The sequence below is a fragment of the Rattus norvegicus genome, chromosome 3 (genome assembly GCF_021556685.1).
Source record: "Rattus norvegicus strain SHRSP/BbbUtx chromosome 3, alternate assembly SHRSP_T2T, whole genome shotgun sequence".
Classification (NCBI taxonomy): domain Eukaryota; kingdom Metazoa; phylum Chordata; class Mammalia; order Rodentia; family Muridae; genus Rattus; species Rattus norvegicus.
In genome coordinates this window covers 129,263,573-129,281,533 of record NC_141536.1, presented here as the reverse complement: position 1 = coordinate 129,281,533, position 17,961 = coordinate 129,263,573, and the positions used below count along the sequence as shown (strand labels likewise).

General features: G+C 40.9%; 1 protein-coding gene across 8 annotated transcripts in view; it reads right to left on the bottom strand.

Moving 5' to 3' along the window:
* Positions 1 to 17,961, bottom strand: part of Macrod2 (mono-ADP ribosylhydrolase 2) — a 2,026,216-nt gene that overhangs the window by 152,216 nt on the left and 1,856,039 nt on the right. For 4 of the 8 annotated variants that reach the window (NM_001428715.1, XM_087654462.1, XM_087654463.1 and 1 more), the window contains 2 exon segments: positions 7,390 to 7,458; positions 11,757 to 11,879. In NM_001428715.1, coding sequence (NP_001415644.1) covers positions 7,390 to 7,458; positions 11,757 to 11,879 — 192 coding nt within the window. 8 annotated transcript variants of the gene reach the window in all.

Genomic DNA, 17,961 nt, shown 5'->3' with positions numbered 1-17,961 from the left:
ACAGAGTAGCAGATAGGATTTGGGTTCAGATAAGCTCAGTTTTCAAATTCTGTCTCTATCCTTTTGTGTGACTCAACTGTTGTTTTTGTTTGTTTGTTTTTGTTGTTGTTGTTGTTGTTTTGGTTTTTGAATGTCCTGGATCTATTACCTGCAAAGTTGAGATAATAATACTAATGTTTAAAAACATCAATGACACGTTGTTTTGTACCCATTCAGCTGGAAAAGGTTAGAAAGAACAAAGCAGCAGTAGCTGATAGAAATAGGGTTTCTTACAGGCTTTGGAGGCAGCCTTTTGGCAATGTCTATTAGAACACAGACTCCGTAAAGCACTGCTTTCCTGGAATCTTTCCCATACAAATAAAAGCACCAGCATATGACGATCTATGGGCAAGAGCAGCCATTGCAACATTGTTTGTATGGCAATAAAACGGAAAGAAAGTGTTTGCTCATCAAAGGAGAATCGCTGAGTAAATCATGATCCAGCTGAACTATGAGCCAGGATTTGAGCTTTAAAGTGGATGAATTAGATCGAGAGAGAGAGAGAGAGAGAGAGAGAGAGAGAGAGAGAGAGAGAGAGAGAGAGAGAGAGAGAGAGAGACTGAGAGTGATTTCCATGAAGCTTGGCTGCTCATAACAAAGTGAGATCCAGAAATATATGGAGAATATGACACGGTGTTTGTAAATGAGCAAACATTTATTTAATGATAGTTAAAATCTTAGTTTCCAGATGGGTGGAATGCTAGTCTTATAGCCTTATATAACACAGGTGCTGCTATCATTCTTTTTTAATATGTGGTAATGATGAGGTATGGAGAGACTAAAGAGCATGCCAGTGAAGCCATCGTTTAGTCAAGTTACAGATGGAATTTCGACCTCGAAAACTGGCAACCAAGATTAGATGGTTAGGGCTTTCTTGTGCTTTACATTGAAAATAATTGGAAGGTGAAAAGGAAATAAGAAAAAGAAAATTACATTAAAATCAAATTGTATATGTTACAGAGTATACTTTGCTGATATGATATTGTGTTTATACTACTCAGAGATACATAAAAGAAAGTTCCCTGATGCAAATGTTAATAATCTCAAGGTAAAAGGATCATTTTTTAATGTTATTCGTGTCTTTGCATTGTTTGAATTTGCTACAAAGAACATATATTTAAAAACAGCTACATAGTTATTGAATAACAAAGCATTGGAACTTTTTTATTTATTAGCATTTTCTTGCAGAAATAATTATAATATTTACAAGAGGTAAAGAATGTTTCTGGCCTGTTCAAAATGTAACACAGAACCAAGAAACAATTAAAGTGGAGACTAGGCAAGTGTAGGAGGCTTGTTTCTTAGGAAGTAAAGGTATGAGAAGTTAAAAGTTCAAAAATTTGAATGGAATTTCAAATCCACTTTTATGTTTAAATAATAATTTCAAACAGATATGCCTTGTAGAATAGCCTAAGAAATAAAACATAATATATGTTTAATATATGTTTATATAATATATGTGGCTGCTGAGAAAAGTATCCTAGGTTCATTTATCAGTGTTTTACAAATGCTAATTTTTCAGAATTCAAATTGCAGATCATATTTTTCTCTTCTTCTTTTCCTTATAGTCATATCTTGCTTTTAAAAATAAGAAAATACACACACGCAAGGAAGACATTTTAACTGCTTCCCTAGTAAATCAGCAAAGGATCAGAAATTTATGATGAACTGATCACACACACACACACACACACACACACACACACACACACTAACCATCTAAAATGCAGGAGCCTCATATTTCTGTCACTTACAATGGAGAAAACTGTAAATAGCTGAATAATTCAATGTTAGGGCTTTGACAGTGTAAATGGTGGGACAGCAGATGATAGAATGTCATACCTCCAATAAAAGCCATGCCTCTGAGGCATATTTAAAAGACATGAGAGAATATTCATGGTCTGCTGTTAAATGAAGCAACAGAGTAGAGTTTTAAAAAATGTTTGCAATTTAATCCTTGAAGGGGAAATCATTACCTGCTCTTAGTTTTCATACTTTTCTATAAGAACAATGTTCTGAATGTTTAGAAAAATGTTCTAAAGTGAATGCATGCTATTTCTATAAACAAAGACAGATGCTGCAATCTCATTTAGGTAGCACGTATGGTGGTCACATCAGCAGTCCTCCCTCCCTCCTATACGCTAACTTCTCCCCTTATCTGAGACTCCTTATTGAGAAACAAGGGACATAAACTGCAGATATAAAGCAGTGGTGGTCGCTAGAGACATGTTGTTTGCCTCAGTTCCTTCCCCTTCACTGAAGAACCAGAAGGTAGCCACCTTCCAGCAACTTTTAGTCAGACTGACAGTTCAAGAGTGGGTAACTGAGAGGCACTGTTGTGCATTCAGACCCTCCATGCATGCTGACCTAGTATGGATCTGCTCCTGCTATGATGGGTATCAGGATAAAGCTCTCAGGAGGGAATGTGAGCTAATAAGGGCAGGAAATGGACTAAGAAAGTTCATATGAAGATGGAGATTAAGGCAATTTCCTGGGTAGCACAATGTTTTATTTCTCTGTAGCAATTTAGGTAAAGAATAAAGAAATAGAGCAATTCTGAGCTGTCATGGCTGGCCACTCTAACGGCGAACATGGCACCACCAATGATCACCTCTTACATTCAACTTCCTCATACATGACCTCACCTTTCCTCTTTGGCTCTGTTACCATAGCTGATCTCCCTCCAGCTTTATTTTTTTTCCTTTTTTCTTTTCCTCCTGTCATTTTGACCTCCACCAGGTCTGAAACTAGATTAAGGATTTAGAAATCCTTTCTCAGGTGACATCCTACCTCATAAATGCCAGACAGCATTGGCGTGACTTTCATGGAGTTCCAAAGGGACACAGCTAGGGTGTGCACCTGGGTATTAATTGATTTTGATTTTAATATTAATGAGCCTATGATTTGGTCTAGTTGACCTTCAAATTCAAATTAGGTACTGATTAAATAATAAGGCAGGTGAATCTGGATGTGTTTGCACAGCATTTCCCCCACCCCTTCCCCAGTAAGGTGTCTTGGCAGTGGGTAAGGATGACATGAAAAACATGCGACAGCTGGAAGAGAGAGTGCTCCTGACCTAAGGAGACAAGTATACACTTAACAATCACACCGGCTCTTCAGTCAGAGCATTCTCTATTCCTGCATTTGACTCTTGTGTCTTATGGACTTTCATCTGATTGCTTACATGTTTGCTAACTCAAATAGAATTTGTTTGTCAAAATTTAAACTATAAAATCTGTTAAAAGGAGCATCCATAACAGTAAAGGGAGAAATTCTCAACAGATAAGTTCATGTTCAACTCTGCAAATAATCTCAGAATGCCTAGCAAATGTCAAGGATATTTCCCGGGGCCAGCTTTACCTTGAAAGTACTCTGTCCTGGCTCTCAAACCTACCCTGTGTGGATGAGCCATTCGTTAGCATATTCCTTCTCCCTCTACCTCATCCTCTCAACTCAAGTCCCACCTACTCCTCAGCCATGAGGACTCACTGAGAGCAGGTGTCTTCCTCAGTGTAGAGACTACAGCCTCCTGTGATCTTTAAGCAGAGAGTCGCGCCTCGCCACAATAATTGCACAATCCACATTTACGTGGGTAAATGGCCAAGAACACCCAGACTTGGTTCCCAGTGGGAAGTCTGTCTACGGCACTCAAAGAGAATTGCTAGTGTAGACTATGCTTAGGTTCTAACACTTCTCAATTTTTTTTTCAACTTTCACATAACTGTTCGGTTAAGAAAAAAAAAAAAACACCTTCTGTTCCAGGAATAAAGATAGTCACCTCATTTTCCTTGCTTGTTTTCAACTCCTACATTCTAGAAGATGCTAATTTCCAGTGTAGACTGGAATCTTAGCAAATATAAACACAGCCAACTGAAAAGCTGAGCTGTAAACACCACGGGTATCATTCTGGAGTGAGAGCCTGGCCATTCCATACCAGGGGTGATTCCAAGCCCTGTGGAAGATGCTCCTTTAGGAGTGAAGTGTCCAAAAAGTCAAGAGAACAGAGCTCCTTTAGGACCTTTGATCAGCAGCAAATACTCTGCCACTTACAGCGGAGAGTGTCATAAGCATTTCTATAAGTGATCTTGTGACTGTAGAGTTCTGAAATAGCCCTGGTGTCACTGAGGACAGATATTTCTGCATGAAAGCTAATAACAGAAAAGGTTTGAAATGAATCCTGAACACTTATGATTTCCTTTTAACCTCATCTTGACCTCAATCTTGGATGATTTCAATGGAAAATTCTTTTTCTTAATTCTCAACTGTGCATCTGTCAATCTTGATGACAGCTTGGCAAGCATCAGAGACTAAGTCTGAATGGATAATCCATTTAAAAAGCAGTGCCCTTACATGCGTGCTATTTCAGGAGATGAAGGCAAAATCTTCATCCTATATGTTTTACTGATAATTTAAACCACATTACATACTAACATAGATTACAAAACATGTTTCCCAAATAAAAAAGTTAATAGAAATTAACAATTTAATTCCTGCAAAATCCCCCAAATCTCATACATTTGTGATACATGACAATTCTTTGATGGAGTTAGCACCATTAAAAGTCTTATTTTAAGAAAAAAAATTCCTAAAAGTATTCTGAAAAATAATTGATCCTTGCATGAGCAATTAACGGTGTGAGATCCTAAAAGCATCAAGAATATCACAAGCAGCGTGTTTTATGAAGGTGTGATGTCTCCCGGCTAAACAACTCAACAGCACGAAATCTCAGCTTGAAGCATTCAAATTAGATCGTTCCTCATTCTTACTTCTTACTCTCTGCCGTTCAACCTCATAATGCTTTTCCATTTTATGAGACGCTTAATGCTTGAGATATCTTTTTTGGTTTTTCTGGTTTTTGTTTGTTTGTCTTCTTCTTCTTCTTCTTCTTCTTCTTCTTCTTCTTCTTCTTCTTCTTCTTCTTCTTCTTCTTCTTCTTCTTCTTCTTCTTCTCCTTCTTTTTGCTTAAAAAAGTATCATCCTTTCTGTTACACAATCAGTCTATTTCTCTGTAAAATGACTAAGTTTCTCAGGAACTCTGATATGAATTATATTTTTAGATATGTCAAGTATTTTTGAAATAAGAGATATCTGAACACATGCCTATGTAGGATAAAGGAAAGTGTCCTTTGAAAGTTAGCAATAAACAAGAAAGGGGACCATTCAAGATGACAGCAGTATCCTGGACATTATGTTGGTCCAGTCAGATCTCCTCTGGGAAGAAACAGTTATTTTCCCAGGGACCTGCACATGCCATCCATTTCTGGGTTCTACATTTACCCGATAGAAAGGAACTGCTTTACTCAAGACCACACACATCCCTTCCCAGGATAGCCAGCACCAGAATCTATGGCTGGGTCCTCTTGCCCATTATGGTTCATCTTCATAATGTCATCTGGGATCAGTGCACTGGCGCTTCCCCTCAGCCATTTCATTTCCTTCCCGTTTCTATTAAAGGCATTGATTTCTCAAGCTCTCTTTCTGATAAACAAGTCACTTCCTAATTATCTATCTTGGTCTGTCTTCTGGAAAGTCTGATTTATATAAGGGCCAGAGAAACAGCAAGGAAACTGATCTGTGTTGTGATATTTTGTGAGCTTGATATTATCTATTGAGTGTGTGTGTGTGTGTGTGTGTGTGTGTGTGTGTGTGTCTGTGTATCTGTGTGATATGTATTTGCACAGGTATATGGAGGAGACCAGAGGATGTCATTGAGCATTCTCTTTTATCATTCTCTGGATTATTTTCTAGAGACAGGGTCTCTCAATGAATCTGGAGCTCACCTTGGCTGGCAGCAAGTGATCTGTTGTCCTAAATCTCAGTCTTGGGATTACAGGCGTGTCTGTATATAGGTCATTAGACTTAGAGGGTTTTGTTTTGTTTTGTTTTGTTTTGTTTTTCATTATTTCTAGTTTTTGAGACAGAGTTTCATCTAGCCCAGATTGGCCTCAAATTTGAAGTGTAGCTGATGCTGCCTTGAACTTTTAATCTTTTGGCCTCAGACTCCTGAGTTCTGTTCTTACAGGCCTGTGGCTTAGGTGCTTGGAATCTGAACTCAGCTCCTCATGCTTCCACAGAGAGTGCTTTGGCCCCCTGTTTCATGCTCCTAGCCTGAAGATAGACATTACTCTTCTCCTCATTACAGAAGGAAAGACTGAAGTACAAATTCACCAAGTATTTCCTCGGCAATCATTTGTTCACTTCTTGAATTATCTGTCAAAAGTTAGCTAAGTAACTGTAGCAGAACTAGGATTAAGCCCCAAGAATATAACCCAGTATTTTATATTCTTTTTTTTTAAAGATTTTATTTATTTATTATATATAAGTACACTGTAGCTGCCTTCAGAAACCAGAAGAGGGCATCAGATCGCATTATAGATGGCTGTGAGCCACCATGTTGTTACTGGGAATTGAACTCAGGACCTCTGGAAGAGCAGTCAGTGCTCTTAACCACTGAGCCATCTCTCCAGCCCCCAGCATTTTATATTCTTATCAACTGCCCTCAACTACATGTCTTAAAACAGAGACTCGCCAGGCAATGGGACATGGAATTATATATGCCATTAAAGGAGTATTAAAATTTCGAGACTATTTTGATTCTTTGGCAGATTCAAAGAATAGCAAGTCTTCGTAGCACTGTGTGCCTGTTTTCAAATCAGATTGGATTGAAGAAATGGATTCAAAGTACATACTTAAGTTCCAAGTCGATGATATGGCTTACAAGACACCCATTTGTTCAAATATAATAGTCTAGTCTGGCTTTAGTAGGTACTAATGGCAGATATCAAACATTATTTCTTATGGGAAGAGTTACCCACCAATCAGAAGGGAGAGGAGAGGAGGACCTCCTTTTATTTTCCTTTATTATGTTTGAAAGCATTTGCACCTCTGTTTTGTGGCACTTATCTTTACAGCAGTCAAAATTTCTCCTAATTGGTATTAGTTTCTTCTTGGTTTACGTGGGCTTTCTCTTAGTAAGAGTCCATAGAAATGCCTCAGGTTGGTTTTTATGGGTGCCTTTCAAACATTTCCCCCTTAAGCCATGGGCCTCGGGTAGGTGGTCCTCCACACCACTCTTTCAAACTTCTGTCTATGAATAGTTACAAACAGCAGAATCGACAAAGTCTTGAGTTTCAGATAAACATCTTTTTTCCTCTGTGCCTGCTCTTATATTCATGAACATTATTTTTAGAGGAACAAATGTAAATGTCTATAGAAATTCTGCAGAGGCTCAGTAGGGCGTGGAGCAGAGTGGGTTCAAAATAGAGACTTTTGCTGCATCCGTTGCCCATATAAACAAACCTCACACTGTTTACTTTTAAAGACCTGTGATATTTAGATGTGGACTCATACCTTCATCTTTATGGACTTCAGCTTTGTCTTCAGAAGCAGGGCTGGGCACTGGGGTGGTGTTGACACCATCTATAAAACAGAAAGAAAGGCCTCAGGCTTAGTACCTTCAGGCTGTGGCTTTTCCTTCCCTACATCTGCCTCTCCACTGGCCTGCGAAGGTGTTTATATCCTTCACACACCAAATGGTCTTACAGGGACAGAGGGTTGTAATGCATTTTTTTATATATAAAAAATGAAGCATAAATCTTCACATAAGACAGAGGCCAATGAAATACAAAATGCATTCTGGGGAACACATGTTTGTTGGCTGTAGTATGCCAACAATACCAGTAGCATTTTGCTTCCTCCACAGTTCTCAAAGAATGGAATACTGTTTTGGATTTGTGGTGGGTGGTAATGTATACCCATGCGAGTTTCTACAAAGTGCCTCAATTGTGTGATTTTTAGAGTTTGCTTTTGCTTAGCTCAGCACTTCTATGGGCTGCCAATCCACTGGGCTGTCCAGCTGGACAGTGGTTCTGTGGCTGTCAGCAGTGTAGTCCAGGAGAAGGGGACCACTCAAAATAGGCACCCAGAGATATGCAGGGATATCATGTCACCCAGTTATAGAATGGACACCACGGATAGGGAAGACTGTCCACCTCACAGTACCAATTAAGCCCATTCAGAGCTCATCTCTCTTACTGGTCTCACCAGAACCATGGGGATCTGATTCATGTTTGGCCTCCAAAGTGTTAGATAATTATCTACTAGCATTAAAACTGTAAATTAGGATATAGGGAAGTATTAAAGTCATCTCCCAACTGGTAAAACAATATACATATTTTTCTTAGAGTTATTCAGTCACAGATTTAGAGATAAAATACCCAATTCAAGGACACTTTCCTACTTTCTAGCATTTCATCTGTCCTTTACCTATGGTTGTTACTTTCAGGTTGCACCTCTATTGGAACACAGAATAGCATCTGCGGAAGGTAGACAGGGAGGGGAGGCGGATCACTCTCTTTCCTTAGGCATCAACTACCTTTGACTTAAACAAAAGGCACCGACCATTAACCTTCCCTTAAGTCACCGCATGTTCCGATTTTCATCTCCCTTCAGAGCAAAACTGCCTGAAAAAAATCATTGTCTCTGCCTTCTGCGCCTTCATTCCCGAAACCCTGCATAAGCCACGTGTGGTTTTCTAGTAGTCTTCCTAACTCTCTCTTCTAAGGTGCTGGCCTCTTTTCTTTGCCATCAAGTTCGAGACAACCCCAAAAGGTCTTGAACTTGACATCTTCCTGCCTCAGTCTCCCTCTCAGGCAGCATCACTTACAATTTCCTTTCTTCCTGTCCATCTGACTTGACTTCTCAGTAGCATTTTCTAGCCCCATCCCTGATCTTTTAAAGACATATCACTGTAGCGGCTGCCTTTGCCTTGCTTGACAGGGATGTAGATGTCATGACGTCCCAGCTCCTTTGCCTTTGACAATTACATATTCTTCTCACTGACTCTCCTTTCAGTCCCAGGCTTTAAATATCCCTTATATCACAGTGTCCCCTAATCCTGGTCTTTAGTGTTCACCTCTCCCTAATATGAACGTGTTTATCTAATGTGACATCCCTTATGGCTGTCTGCACATATTTTCAAATTGTTGATGCAAAAGCTAAACGATTAACTTTTTCAACAAAATGATTTCCATGGAGCAGTTAAGTGATACTGTTGCCCCCGAGACACTGAAGCTAGACTCCTATGACCTGCATGGGATTCCTCTTTCCCCATGTGCCCCGCCCACCCAGCCTTCCAACTTCTGTACCCTGTTGCTTCTTATTTCGAGAATGTGCCACATTTCAGTCTTTTGGTCTCTATTTCCGGAACCCTCTGTCATGGTGCCTGAAGTCATCTCCTAACTCTACCTTTATGACCCATTTTTACCCCCTGGGAAAAACAAACTCATTAATACATAGATCATTTATTCCAATGGTTAAAATGTTCCAATAAATTCTCAGTTAAAGCACATGTTGCCCACAATCTGGGCCTATGATTTCTTACTTGTCTCACACTCTACTGAGCTCACTCTGCTCCAGTCACACCCCTCTCCCCATCCCCATCCTAAAGTTAATTTATTCTCTGTTCCCTCTGTCTAGAAGGGGTTTTCACCACATCAGTATTCAGACACCATCTCAAGCAACACTTCCCCATTGAGTCCTCCTTAGAGTTGCCCTCTGAGGGTTACCACAATTTCACCTCTTTACTCGGCAAGCTACTTGAACTGTCTGATAATTGTATCCTTTTGATTTGTTTATTGTTGGTATTCCCCCATCAGACTATAAGCTTCAAGGAACAGTGGATGTTGTTTTAGGAATTAAATGCAATGTTTGCAATGCACACACAGTGCTGGGGAGGCAGTCAACCTTCGATATATATTTATTATTGATTTTTTGATAAATACTATATGCAATTGCATTTGATTTGATGGTGACAGCTGTCAGAACCTGTAAATAAATTATGCTATTTTGAGACCGCATTTTTCCATTATGCGGAAGAGACCTGCAGAGTTATGCAATCAACATTGGCACTGGGAACTATGTTGAAGGAAAGCAAGCTATTTTTATTTTGGAAACTAGTGGCAGGTCAAGGGGCTTTAACAACTAAAACCATGTCTTTGTTTGTTCTGTTGCCTTAATCAGAGGAGGCTGTGAAGAGGAAAAATGAGCAGATCAGCAGTGTTCACAATTCTAAATGGACCCTGCCGATAGTCTCCCACCAGTCAGCACACTGTCTTGGATGAAGCACTGAGGAAGACAGTTGAGATGTCACAAAAACCACCTAGGAGAGAGCCATCTTGAATGGTAATGCTCTCATATCCAATAGGTAGAGAAGGTTTATACTCTTCTTCTCTGACCTCTCAGAAAGTGGTCACAAAACCAAAAAGAAACTACCACAACCTAACTGATATAGGGGGAAAGGATGAATGATAAACATAGGCACTGGGGCACTGGTGTGTGTGCGCACACGTGTGTAATGTGTATGTGTGCACATGAATGTGTGTGCACGTGTGTTCCTGTATGTATGCCTGTATGTGTGTATGTTTGTGTGCATGTGCATGCATATATGTGTGTATACGTGTGCATGTATATGTGCATTATGTGAATGTGTGTGTGTGTGTGTGTGTGTACAGTGATAGGAGAAAAACAATGTTAATAAAGACAGCTTAGAACAGAAGACTAAATGAATTCAAGCCATAAAACTTCAAGAGTCAGACCAGGTCCTCCTCAGCCAGCAGCTGACTAATACATATCATCCCTAAACAGTGACAGTTTTTCATGTGAGCCCCACCTTCAACACAGTGCAACCGTGTGTGGGTAGTGGGTAGGGGCCATCATACAAGAACAGTTTAGAGTACCAAAAATTCATTCTGTTCAGAGGAAAGGACCAGCTGACAACCTAGCAACAGGCACACTCGGTCCTTCCTGGCTTGCTTCAGTGCATCTTCTGATTAGCCTTCTTCAACTTCATCTTCTAAGGAGTTGCCTGGTTTAATTCTGAGAGCTCAGCATATTGACTAGGATGTAGTGGGGCACAGGAGTCAGAGCTCACTCTTTAAAAACATGATCCCCCCACAGGGCACAATAGAATAAGGAAAATAACTTGGAGATTGAAGGGAAAGGGGATGATTTTATTTTGGTGGTAAGGCTGGAAACCCTATGGTTCTGGCTATCATGCTCTCAAAGGACAACATTCCGAAGGACAGAAATGGGGTAAGGAGGGTGGCGATAACTCAAAAATGATTTCAGTCCCTTTTGAACCATAACAGCGGTTATTTAAAATGCTTAATTTATAATCTACAGTGTAGAATCTGTAACCCAATATAATCAATAGGCACAATGACTTCTCTTAATAGGGGTGATGTTAGGAAGGTTCTTTATCTTATAGCGGTTGGGAGTGAGATGCTGGTCTGGCTGTCTGGCACTATCTACAACATGCAGAGAGCCAGACTCGTGGCTCTTCGAAATTAAGTTCGAAAGAGTTAAAACACCTCCTTTAGTATGGAGAGAAAGCCTTTTCTTCATTTTCTTCAAGTCGTCATAATTTCATTTTTGTTTTCTTTCTCTAACTCAGTCTGTTCATTTTTGACCTGCTCTATGTCATCCAAGTTCTGATGCTGTGCTTCCGATCTTGGCCTGCAGTCCTTAGTGCATTACTAGGCAATCTGTTATTCCAAGAAGGAAATGGAATAGGTAATAAGACTGTACCGTTTTATATGGGAGCACAGTCAACTTACGAGTTAATGGAACTGGAGAGAGGAAGGAACACTGGGTTAATCAGGTTTTGAAAAGGCACAAGCATTTTTCAAGCAATAACAGTGAGTAAAGTTGTTGTTCACCTCTGTGGATGAGGCCTAGGAGACTCCTCAAAAGAACCCTGAGCCCACCTGCTTCTTGGCTCTGCCCCTCCATTCCTTCCGCAGTTTGCTTTTCCTCTGGACCACTTTCATCTTTCAACAAAACTACAGGGGGAGAAAAAAAAATCAAGTCAATTTTTGAAATATCTCTTTATGGCTAATATGCGACACTGAAATTAATTGCAAGCAATGTACCGTGACTCCCCAAAAGCACAGCGGAGAGATGAATTGGAAGCATGAAATAGAAGAGGCCCCCCACATAAATAGGTGCATTTGTACTCGTCTCTTCTCCCAGGATTTGCTCGAGGTAAAAACAATGCTGAAGTAAACAATATTCACTCTGGTGCTGGAAGTGTTTCTCCCTTTGCCGGCCATTTTCAAAGATGCCAAACACGGTTTACTTCCAATCTTCTTTTCGGCTTTGAATCAAGTAACATTCTCAGTGTAAGGAGCTTGGCTGATTTTCTATGCCTTTTATGTTTTTGTTAGATATGTGCTTTTGATTTTTTATTTTCATTTATCTTGTATATGGTGGTCTAACATATCAATGCATACATTTTTGTCCTGAATTCATTATGCTGATCAACTGTATGACTCTGAAAAAAATAACTAAATGGGCAGATGCAATGGAGGCTGGCTACTTGCAGCTAATTATTTTTTGTCTTAAAATTTGTGAATTCATGGGCAGTGAAAATATACTCCCAAGGGCAAGTTAAGGCCTGCTTGTAATTAATTTTGGGGAGATCTCCAAAAACAGTTTTGTGAAAAGGGAAAGAGAGATTACTATTTTATCTAAAGGCACAGGAACGACATATAAGAAGTAGTTATATACAGAAAACTGAAAATAAGAAGTTAGCAATCTGAAGTAGAAATGACCATAAGGCCTTCTGTCCAGGAGCAGGCTATCTCCCTTCTGTGTGAACACAGTATGTCTTGTCACTTGTTTGGCCAAGGGGACAGGGCAGAAATGATGTCTTGAGTCTTCTGAGCTGCCTCAGAATGACAGTTTCTGTTTCCTCCCTTGGGACTCCCTGCATCCTCCCTGCATCCATGATTGGAATGCAGCTCACACTAGACTCCCCTAGACAGAGAAGGCCATGGAATCAGGCTCTGTGGAAGCAAGATCCAGGAGGGAGGCAGTGTGGTATCTTCTAGTCCATCCCAGATGCCTGTAGAACACAGAATGACTTCCGTAGCCAATGTCACAGAGCAGGAAGATTGCTGACCAAGAGACTCTGAAAAACAACCCATTGGACAGCTTCCACTGTGGCCAAGACTGCAGTCAGTGAATTCCCGAGTATGTGCAGAATCTACTCAGTTTGTTCAGCTCCCAGGGGACGCAGCCCAATTTTGAATACGAGAAGCCAGTGACTTCTCAGTGTGCTTTTATCTCCACTGCAGTAAGTGGCATATATAACAGCACCACACAGCACCTGCCGCTGAGAATCTTCATGAGGATGACAGCACTGGGTTTTGCTCTTGGGAGGAAAGACTCATCATGGTTGTTCCTGTTCCCTTAATAAGGCCAAGCTGGTTCGAGAGCATGTGCCAAAAACTTAGCCAATTATCCCTCCCTTTCCTCCCTACCAAACGGACTGTGTCAAGCCGGAGAAGATCTGCCAGCTCCCTCCCAACAGGCAGACTTCACAAAGGAGATTTCATAATAGGTCTGAAGTCTGTAGGTGTCAGGCTGCCTTTAAAATTAGTCTGGTTCCCATGTCCCTTCTAGTGTGACTACGACAGAGACAGAGAGGGTCCTTAACTGGAGAATACAGACAGAGAAAGAAAGACATCTTGGGAATGCAAGGAACTGTTTCTGGCAGTTAAAAAGAAATTCACATTCAGAGGCCCAGATGCAGCGCTCTCTCGCTCTCACACAGGGGTTTACCCAGCAGACCATCCAGGATTTTCTCTGCCTTCCCGTGCAGGTCCTAACACTCCCTAACAGACATCCCAGGGGCACGTTTTCCCTCCCTATTTGTGAGTCTCAGCTGTAATTTTCTACTTGAGTATTTCTACTCTTGGGAAGCTAGCTTAGGAATGGCTTGGCATGTTTATCATGGAAGAAAAGTTTTCTAGAAGAAGACCTGGTTTGCCATTTGAGTAGCATGCCCTCAGTTGAAAAGGTACATTTTCAATTTCAAAGACAATTCACCCTCACATCCAGCAGGGGGCGCCAATGCAGAAGACTTGCTCTCAAAGCCCAACTTGCAATCTCGGGCAATTAGATTAGCATGCACCTCACTGTCTTTTAGGACATTCTGGCTGCGTTCTATCTTTCCATCCATTTTAAATGCTTCCAATGAGTGGGTTCTTACTGAAAGAGTGGACCTCTGCCGGTGCATGTGTGGGGTGGAGGTGGGGGGAGAGGAAGACACCACGCCGACTTATATTACTCGGTTACCAATACGTGTTCGATAAGGAACAGCTCCATCTGTCTATCTTCACAGGAAACATATAAACGATAAAAAGTTAAGTGGGGTAGGGCATATAAACTTGTGGTTTCTAGAAGGGATTTTAAAAGGGTTACAATAAATGCGAAACAATGCCTACCTACAGGGAAGCGCCGGCTAATTTGTTGGCTTAAAAAAAAAAGCCACACAGATCTAGTTTCCAGGTAGCTAAAATTTCCCAGTTACTGCACATTTAGGATCATATATTCACTTGAGATAATACACTTTCATGGCTTTTATGCAGTGTGTGATGTGACATTTTACTTAAGAAGCAGAACAACCAGAGAGAATTTTTCTGCCGTCCTCTTCCTGCGTCTCTAGTATTATTTCTAACCATCTATCTCTTCAACCATATTTATTAAGCATGTGCTATTTGCACGAATACATTTCACAGGGTTTATATGAATAAAACAAAGGGGCCCGCCTGCAGAATGAATTCATACTAGAAGAAGGGGACTGTCCTCGCTGGGCTGTGACAGGAATTCTGTGCGTGTTTAATTCTCTATTGAGGGAGATTGCAAGGCAGAATCCCAACATTATGGCCAGAAGGTGTTACTTCTGTATTTTTAGTTCTTTCCACAGGCTGTTTATAGAAATGGGAATAGAAAGGGAAATCAATGAGGATGAAGCCCTTGGCTACTACTGAGCAAGCAGTCTGACGTGTACTGCTCGCTGGCACACTGTTACCGTTTCTTACACAGGTCTCCTGACTTTTAGACACAAGCAAATTGATTCAGATGCAGCAGTTCACAGACTAACTTCTTGGTCCTAAGTCTTCAGTCCTCTGTAACAGGATAACTATATGGCAGTGTCCTCTGTCTGTGAGTAGGAAACTCACTCCACTGATGCTGGACTTAGCTGCTTGAGGTGGACAATAAAATACGAGTGGATAAGATGGGAGCTGTACTTTAATGTGCTCCAGAGCTGGATTCATGTCTTGTCTTATGCTCCCACTGTCTGGCATGGGAAGGAGATGCTTTTGCAGCTGTGGTTGAAGGAGGACAAGAAGGAGGTAGAACAGCCTTCAACCCAGAGCAGAGTGAGGCCAAGATTAAGGAATTCATATCTCAAAATGCTATCATCTAGCCGATCCTAGCTGATCTGGTTGATTTAGCCGATCTAGTTGATCAGGTAATCAACTTACTGTCTGCAGACCCCTGAGAAACAAATAAGTTCTTGTAAGTAGCTAGAAGTCAGGAGAACTTATCGCATTATTATTGATGAAAGTAACTGATAATAGTTGAGTAATATATATGGTATGTTTTCCTGTTACTTCTTACTAAATGTTGACACTCTTTTTTGGAGAGAGAGAGAGAGAGAGAGAGAGCAGAGGTTAAACAATAATTCTGGGTGTATTTTGAAATCTCGTCTCCACATTGATTTGGTATGTGTATGTGGGGTGTGTGATGTGTGGTACATTTGCACATGTACGGAGATAGGTGTACCCACAAGGTGGTTGGAGCCAGAAGAGGATGCATGTGTCTTGCTATATCACTCTCTGTCTTAGTCCCATGACGTACTGTTTCTCCTTGAATCTGCAGTTAGACTGGTAGTCAGTCAACTCCAGTGATTCTCCTGTCTCTGACCCTGTATAGCCTGTGTGGCCATGTCCAGCTCTTTGCTGGTGTTGGAGATTTGAACTCAGAACCTCATGCTTGTGCAGCCAGTGCTCTTACCACTGCACCATCTTTCCAGTCCCCACCTACCCACATGAGTCATTGACTGAGACAAGCTCTCTCATTCATCTGGATTGGCTGGCCACCAAGCCAACGTTCCTTACATGGAGTAACAGGCACACAGAACTGCCTCCAGCAGTTTTGCAGAAGAACCAAATTTGATTCCTAAGCTTGCACAGCAGGCCCTTTACCAACGGGGTCCTAGGTTAGTTCTGTCTTCCGTGTAAGGAGATTAGTCTTGTCTGAATTTTGTTTTCTCATCTATATATTCATTTCACACATTTCAAAAATGGTCTAGAAACACGCATTTGGAAATGAAATTAGACTACATAAGAGAGAAATAGTCCTAAAGATTGTCACTGACACTGCTATGATAATGTTTATGATTTGTTTAATTATATAGCTACGTGGGCAACAGCTAGCATGTGCTGATTGCTGTCTACCATCTATTCAGTTTGAAAATACTCTATATAGACTATTAAATGTATGGACTACCTCAAGAAGTCGCTATGACCACAGTACTTTGTAGGGCTGCCACAGCTGACAAAGAATCATTGCAAAGGTTCCCAAGATCAATCTGTTCTTGCCTCCCCGGAAAGACAGCTAATATTTATGATCTAAACATGATGGTTAAATTCTAGGGAGACAAAATATACAAAGTTATACTTTAAAATTTAAGCTGGGGGCAAAACCACTGCCTCCTATGAATTCTCTGAATTAATAAAAAAAAACCACAAAGGCCTCAAACTTGTCACTTGAACCACGTGGGTCCAATGCTACAGTTTTAAAATTGTTTTTATAATAACTTTATACATTGGCATAGCATGTCTTTACCTTAGTATAAATATTGATATTTTATTTTTTTAAAAAAGGCCTTTTTTGTATTGCAATAATTTTAAGCAGCAAGAAGGACAGGAGGGAGGTTTTTTGTTTTCAGTCTGAAACACTAGAGAGTGAACTGCAGACATAACCATCGCCTTATTACTCCATCAGCTCTGGACATGTTGGTGTAAGTTTCATACAAAAATAAATAAATAAATAAATAAATAAATAAATAAATAAATAAATAAATAAATATTCTCTTCCCGACTACGACACAACCGCCAAGACTGGAAATGAACACTGATGGCACTCCGCTTACCCAAGCCCGGATCATGCTCATATTATACCTGCTCTCCAAGACACCCTTCGCAGCAGGCTCGGAGTACCTACGTCACGTCACTGTCATGTTTCTTTCATTTCCTCCCGCCTTGGTTCAAACCTGGTGCCCAGCTTGTATTCAATATCTCACCAGATGATCAATGAGAGAATCTACCATGGAAAGACAGGGAGGAGTGAGGACTGAAGAAATGGAGAGGGGGTGGGAGGGGCGCTAATTCCAAAGTTACCGTTTTTTTGGTTCTGAGGGCGTCACCAGCTTCTTGATCTTTTAGTGAGAAATCTCCAAGTTGGCTGATTCGTATTAATGGGAAACCTCACGCCTGTCTTTCAGGAAAGATAAAGAGGCGTTCACCTGAGTGCTCTGCAGCTGTGGTTCCTGGCAGCTGCTGCCTGCTGGTGCCTCCTTTTTATCACCTCTGTGCTTGGCTATCACATGGTCCAGTGAACCTTACAATATTCCTACTCTCCACTTTTACAGATAGAGAAGTGGAGCTCGTGTAAATTAGCGAACTACTCTGATCTAGCAGAGTCCCTTTAGAGCTGTTTTGATGCAGGTCAGATTACTACAAAGCACAGCTTTTCTCTTGCCCGTGTAGACCCTCGCGACCTATGCTCCCTGCTGAACAGTTGGTGTACAGCTTCTGCATCCCCCAAAGGCTCACAAATGGGGATCCCCAGTGTGGGGATGACGCCGTGCACTCTCTCAAGAGATGGAGCTGCCTGGAGAGCGCTAGGGCTGTGGGATATGGCAGAAGGGATAATGTATTCTTGAGGCTTCCCCTCAGTTTCTACAAGACCTAGTCTCCCCATATGATCTCTTTCATAAGCACTGGGCCATTGTGAAGGCTACAGCCGGAGTACAAATAGATGGAAATGTTCAACTTTGAACCACAGGCT